Below are 6895 nucleotides of genomic sequence, written 5' to 3'. Positions count from 1 at the left end.
GCTGTGGCTCGAATGGAGGGCCCCCAAGCCAGGCCCCAGGGGGACCCCGCTGGAGGAAGTATAAGATTCCATTTGTAACTCCAAAAAGGCACTTTTTAATAAATTTCTAAAGAAATTTTGGAAGAGTTTTGGAGCTGCTGCCACAAACAAAGAGGGCCCCCGGGGGCCCCCAGCTCACCGCCCCTAAAGCAGAACAAGCGGCGCAGCTTGGGGGCCCCCTGGGGCCCTCAGGCGGAGGCCGGAGGTGCGAGCCGCAGCGCCCAGGGTTTAGGGTTTAGGGTTTAGGGCTTAGGGTTTGGGGGCTAGGGTTTGGGGCCCCAGTCCGCGTGGAAACCCCGACTACGCATTCGCCGTTTCCGTGGGCAGATGGAAGTTCATTGGGGTGAATTTGAGGTGTATGTACACCGCAGGTTGCAGGCAGCTCTGTGTCTGGACACCCCATGCAAGCCCCCGCGTCTCAGCCCCCTATAATGAGTCTCTATAAAGAGGAATTTATTATATTTTAGGATAAAATGTGGAAAAAAGACTTTAGAGGCGCTGGGAGAAGAAAGAAATTGCAGCTTTCCCTCTATTACGCGCGAGAGCATGCGCTGGGTCGGCAGGCGAAGCCGCCTGCGTTCTGGGGGCCGCGGAGGCTCCAAAGGCAGCTAATGAGGTGAAAATTATGAAATAAATGAAAATATAATCTTTTAATTATTATAATTCGCTCTGAGAGCTCTAAAATTCACGTTTTTGCACTCGCGCGCCGGGGTGTATAGACACCTCACAACAGACCACGCCCAGAAAGCTCAAAGCGGATTCCTCAGTTTCTTTCCGTTCAGATTGAATGGACTCGTTGGAACTTGAATTAAATCTTAATTTTTATGATTTTATTTTGTTATTAGCCATTCATATTTGTTCAGAAGCGACGAACAGAGGCGCCAACAAGCCGTCAGCCAATTCTTCCTGATGTCTTGTCGTTTTGCGCCTTTGGAAACTTCCCGTTTCTCGAGCCCCAGTCATGCATTAAAACAAAATAAAATTCTTCTCTTTTATTTATTTATATTCTCGTTTTACTTACTTCTTTTATCCCTCAGAAGAACTTCAGCTCCAAAAGCTTCAACTCAGCGGCGTTCTATGGCTGTGCCGCGTTCGGTGTACATACACTCCAAACGTCATCTTTGTTTCTTTCTTCCTCAATAAAACTAAAATGCAGTTTCTGAAAGATAAAATAAATAATAACTCCCTCTCTAAGAGCTCCACCCAGTCAAAGAGAACAAAAGCACTTTTCCTTTTTAAGATGACTTCAAAGAACAGACTCAGAACTCAACAGGTAGTTGGAGGAAAGCCCACAGTGGCTAGCCACAGCTAGCCACGGCTAGCCGAAGCTAGCCACAGCTAGACGCGGCTAGCCACAGCTAGCCACAGGTAATCACAGATGGTCACAGCTAACACCAGTTAGCCTCAGCTGACAGTAGCTAGCCACAGCTCACAGCAGCTAGCCACAGCTAGCAGCAGCTAGCTACAGCCAACGGCAGCTAGCCACGTCCAGCAGCAGCTAGCCACAGCTAGCAGTCTTGTTCAAAAAAGGTCTGGGAGCTGCCTGTTCGAATAATGAGCCCCAAGTCCAGAACCTCTGCAGCCCCAGCAATATAAAGTGCACTTGTTTATTTATTTGTACAATTATCTATATGTATGTATATATATAAGTATATAAACTATTAATCAGAATCTACAACTATATCATATATATATACAAGTATAAATGCCCCGTCGGGGCTTAGAAAGCCTACAGCCAGTTTGTTAGTGTCTTGTGCAGCTGCTGGCCTTCCCGCGGGTAAGACTTCCGTTAGCAGGCTGCTAGTAGTGCTGCAGTAAGTTGTAAACCCTAAACCCTAAACCCTAAACCCTCAACGCTAGAATATAAACGAAGGCCAATACAAGAATTAGCACCATGGGAATAAGCAGGAAGTTGACATATTGGGAAGGGTCCGTACATATTGAGAAGGGTCCGTACAGCAGCTGCAAAAGCCTTAAGACTCTAGGGTTCGGTGTTTAGGGTTGGGGGTTTAGGGTTTAGGGTTTAGGGTTTGTTTCCACAACCTGTACGCTCAGGCGAAAGCAAGAAAGCAACTGGGGCTGTGCTGCCTCAAGGCGAAGTTGGAGGCGAAATTGTTTTTCGTTTTTGTTTGAGAATGAGGTGAAGTTTGCCAAAGGGGAAAAACAAAAGAAGTTTTTTTCTTCTTTCTTTTTTAAAGTCCCCAAAAGTTTGATGTTTTGATTTTGCTGCGCAGGGCTGCACTCCATCATTCTGCGCAAAGGCCCTCACTTTGCGTCTCTTTGCTTTTCCCACGAAGCTGGTCTTCTCTCCAAATATCAGAAAATAATTTATTTCTTTGTTTTACAAAATTCCCAAAGATGTGGAAAAAGGGCCCCAGGGGGCCCCCTGGGAAAAGAGCCAGTCCTTGTGGTGCAGGTGAAGGCCAGTGGCAGATACTTGGAGATTTCTTGGAAAAGGAACCAAAATGGTTTTGTTTTTTTCTTTCTGGAGTTGAAGTTAATTAAACTTCATTAGAATTGGGTTTTATCTTTTTTTCTTCGGAGATAGAAAGTCCAAATAAAGAGAGCCCCCGAGTTCCCGAGTCCTTTGCCTCTGAGCTCTGGGACAATGAATAAATTGAATGGAAAAAATAAAAACTGAAAATAATAAAAGTTAATTTATTCAGAAAGATGGACCCCAGCTGCTTCTCCGGGTCACAGTTTTCGCAGTGAGCTGCCCCAAATCTACTTTTTTTTTTTGGAAAATTGCAAATATGAAGAAGTCCATTTTCCCCCACTTGGGAGAGTTTGGCTGAAAGAGTGAAAAAGGCTGGCCTCATTTCAGCCTCCCAGAATCTTTTTAAAATTTATTTTTAAACTAAAATTCAAAGAGCTTTTAATTTAGGAAATCAATTTTAGGCCTTTTAGCTTTTAACTTTAAAAAGGAGCTCCTAAAAGACTAAAGCGGGTTTTCCGCAGCTCCACTAAAATCTGGTTAAGGACTCTTCTGGCCAACGCGTTTTTGAATAAGTTTTTAATGAGATGAAGTAAAAGAAATGAAAAGAAATGAAATAAAGTAAAGTGAAATAAAAAGATGTGAATGACACGAAAGGGAATAGAAAAGATGAAACAAATGGATTCACAGTGGGCTGAAAAAAATGAAAGGAAATGAGTGCAGGTAAAGTAAAGCAAGAACAAATGAAATAACATGAAACAAAATAAAACAGATGCATGAAATTGAATTAAATGGAATTAGCTCAAGTTCGAGGTGAATTCCCCTTTGCCTCTGCAGCTAGCGGCCAAGTTCCTTGCAAAAACTTGCATTTTTTTGCATTTTTCTGATTTCTGAGTCTTAGCTTTCTCTGAAAGCCTTCAACAACAAGGGACCACTCCTCAAGACACTCCAGAGTCCAGAAACTCAAAGAAAAGCCAAAGCCCAAAACATCTCAACTTTCGACAAGGTCCTCCAGGTGCTTGACCATTGGCAAAAGCCCTGCAGAGTTGCAGGAATCTGAGGGGGAAAATTATTTTTAACTTTTGTTGCGAGAAATGGTATTTTTATATTATTTAATTCCAAACTTTTTCAGAGCTCTGTGCTTCTGGGGGCTGCTCTTGGGCTCTTTGCAGGTGCGACAATAAAAGGAAATAGCCTTAAGAAACCCTCAGATCTGAATTTTTCAAGTAATTGATTTAATCCTTCCAATTTATAGAAACTGAGAGGGAGTCCCAGCTTTTCAATGAACAAGTTAAATCCTTTTCATTCAGCCTTTTAAGGAACAAGTTCAATCCTGTTGACTATTCAAAGGAAAAAAACGTTTCTTGAATTCCTAAAAACAGCTTTTGGATTTCAGTGGCTGAGCCCACAAGAGATGTCTTCACTTGTGGGGCGCATGCAGCTCCAGAGGTTCTCATTGGAAAAATTTAAATCCCTTTCTTTTCTAAGTTTCGCATTTTAAATCTTTTCCTTTTCAAGTTCCTCTCCAAAAGTCTTTGGAAAATGGCGTTTAGTTCTGATGGTTCGTGTAAGTTACTTTTAGATTGTGTTCTTGTTCAGAGTCTTTCAATAAGATAATCCAGCTTTTCCTCTGTTAATTCAAAAATACCAATTAATCAAAAAGGGCCATTGTGCTGCATTCACTTGGAGCCGCCTCTGGGCTCTTTTTACTTTTAAAGAGATCCAAAACTTAAAGCAGGCTGCAGCTTCTTCTGCCCGTTCACTGCTAGCTGCGGCTAACTAGCTGCGGCTAACTGCAGCTAGCTGCAGCTAGCTGCAGCTAGCTGTTTTGGTTGGACCTAGCTGCTGCTAGCTGAAGCAAGCTGCTGCCATCTGTTGCATCTGTGGCTAGCTGGAGCTTAGTGCGGCCCGCCACTGCGCCCATTTGTAGCCATAATAAGCATATTTCTGGTCATGGATAAAAGCTGCCATTTATACCATTCCAGTTTGTATGTCTGTGGCTAGCTGTGGCTAGCTGTGGCTAGCTGTGGCTAGCTGCGGCTGGCGGGTTGTTAGCTGTATCTGTGGGGAGGCCAGCTTTGGCTAGAGGCGCTCATCAGTGGTGATTTATCTCTGTCCGTGTTTGCAAAACACTTCTAAAGACAAACTGTTTCAATTTAATTAAAAGTAATTTGTTGAACTTTAGAGAAATATTTGAATGTCTTTGTTGACTCCCGTGGCTCCCCTCTTGCAAAGTAGCTCCCCAGAAAGGTGCTGACCTACCCAGCTAGCTGGAGTCTAACTTTCCTGTGTTTATATGTTTAAAAAGGGTTTTCAATAAACCCTAAACCCTAAAAAAGGTGAAATTCGGCGAAAGTTTAGTTCATTGAATTCGCAGACACTGCCCCTGGCGCCCAGCAGTGCAAATCGGCGTCTCAGTCCTCAGGATCTGCTTTTGTTGCATTTGAAAAGACAAATTAAATTAAATTTTAATTTATTGAATTAGTTTTCCCCCGGAGGTGGGCCAGCGGCGCATTCGCAGGTTCAACACCACATCGGGCAAGGCTGGGCAGAGAGCTCGTGCAGATCGGCTCGGCGAGGGGAGCCCTTGGTTAATTTTTTACCCTTTTTTCGTTTTTAATTTACTAAATTGTTTTAATTTTCTGGAAATGGGAATTAAATTCGACCAAAGTGCACAGACAGCCGCTTTCGTGCAAAGTGTATCTGGGAACGGTATACCTGGCTGCTGCGCCCGAGCGGCTGATCTGAACTGCCCGGCCGCCGCAAAAGTTGGGATTTTGCTTTTATTGAATAATGAATTAAAGTTGAAAGCGAAAAGTCTTCCGCAAACAAAGAATAAAGCGCCTTCCTTCAGTGTTCGGGAGCCTCTGTTCAAGAAGAACCCACAGGAACCAACCCGTCGATGCATGTGAGGCTGGTGAGCAGAAGAGGAGTTATTCGCGGCGGCCAAGTCTCATTAGGATCTCAATAAAAGAAACCTTTTCCCTTCAACCCGCGTTGTAAACAAAATTAAATTCAAATTCCGAGGCGTAGAAACCGAAACGGCCGCTCTGTGGAGCGCCCGTTTGGTGACAGTGGGAAGAATTGCCATCGATTCAGATTCACTCCGAGTGATTCCGCCTTCCTTCTGCGGGCTCTAGGAGATCCTCTGGCTTTTATTTTTGCTTCTTAGGTTCAAATGGTTTAGGAGATATGCCTCGTTTCTCGCTTCATCAGAACCCCGCGGCTTTGTGGCGGTGCTGAGGCGCTCCCAGCCACTGGCGCAGGAGCCTCTCTTCGGCTCTGAATTTGCAGTTTCCTGCGCTTATATTCTTGTCATCTGGAAGCTCTCAGTGCAAAGCAGCTGAAGAGCGGCGGAAACCTCCGAAAGGGCATTTGGATTCCCTGGATTCTCTGGCGTTCAAGTTCCTCGCGCGGCCGGACCACAGGTGGAGCGTCGCCGGCTCTCTGCGGCGAAGGCTGCGGCATTGATCATTTGGAGGCTTGCATTTGATTTGGAAACATCATTATCAAAGCCAACAATGGCCGCTTCTGCCCAAGGCAGCAGCAGCGCCGCCGCCGCGGAGCCCGCTGCAGCGCAGCCCCTGGCTGCTGCGGGCGCGCCCACGGAAAGCGCCGTGGAAACTCCCCCCGACGCCTTTCCTTTTCCCCGCAACAAAGACTCTGCGCAATTTGCTGCTGCGAAATCACCGAGATCGGCCCGGAGGCGCCGCGGGGCGCTCGCGCTGCTGGCTGTTCAACTTGCTGCTCTTGCTGCAGTTGCGCTGGTCCTCGCCTGCGCCTCCCGCCTCCGCAGCAGCAGCCAGCGCCTCCCCGGGGGCCCCCGCAGGCTTTCCGAGTCTTCCGAAGATGAAGGGGGCCCCGAGGGGGGCCCCCCTTGCGAGCCGGGGCCCAGCCACTTCGGGGTTTCTCGCCTCCTCGGGACCTCCTCGGTGTCAGTGGCCTCTGAGGAATCCTCCGGGGACGCTGACTACGTCCGTCCTGTGGGGTCAGCTTATGGGCCAGTTACCTCTTTGTATCACATCGTGGAGTTGCATAGCGAGAGCGAAGAAGAACCACTGGACCTCAGCATGGCGCATCAGCAGGAGCAGCAGCAGCGGCAGCAGCAGCAGCTGCTGCTGCTGCAAGCCCTCACCCAGGGCCCCGAAGACGCCGGCTCGCGCCCCCTCTGGCTGCCCGAGGGGTTCCCCTTTGTGGAGGGCCCCTGGGGCCCCATGGGGCAAGTTTACGCTGCAGACGCCCAGCTGCGGGGCTTGTGGGGGCCCCTTGCTGCAGCTGCGAGGTCCCAGCAGCAGCAGCAGCAGCAGCCGGGGGGCCCCTCCAGCCAGTCGGAGAGGCCCCTCTTGGTAAAGCCAATACCCCTGCGCCCTCCTGCTGCGGACTCGGGGCCCCTCGACCTCAGCCGCCGCGCTTGGGGGCCCT

General features: G+C 47.7%; 1 protein-coding gene across 1 annotated transcript; it reads left to right on the top strand.

Moving 5' to 3' along the window:
* Nucleotides 1–5994: 5994 nt before the first annotated feature.
* On the top strand, nt 5995–6823 carry ETH_00011445 (uncharacterized protein; the record flags this gene model as incomplete). The annotated part of the gene is made up of 2 exons (XM_013380362.1): nt 5995–6696; nt 6749–6823. The coding sequence occupies 2 exons, from the start codon at nt 5995–5997 to the stop codon at nt 6821–6823; spliced, it is 777 nt and encodes a 258-aa protein (XP_013235816.1).
* Between the last annotated feature and the right edge of the window lie 72 nt (nt 6824–6895).

Source organism: Eimeria tenella, genomic scaffold (assembly GCF_000499545.2).
Source record: "Eimeria tenella Houghton genomic scaffold, Eth_scaff546, whole genome shotgun sequence".
NCBI lineage: Eukaryota > Apicomplexa > Conoidasida > Eucoccidiorida > Eimeriidae > Eimeria > Eimeria tenella.
The sequence above is the reverse complement of the archived record's forward strand: the minus strand, read 5'-3'. Positions and strand labels throughout refer to the sequence as shown.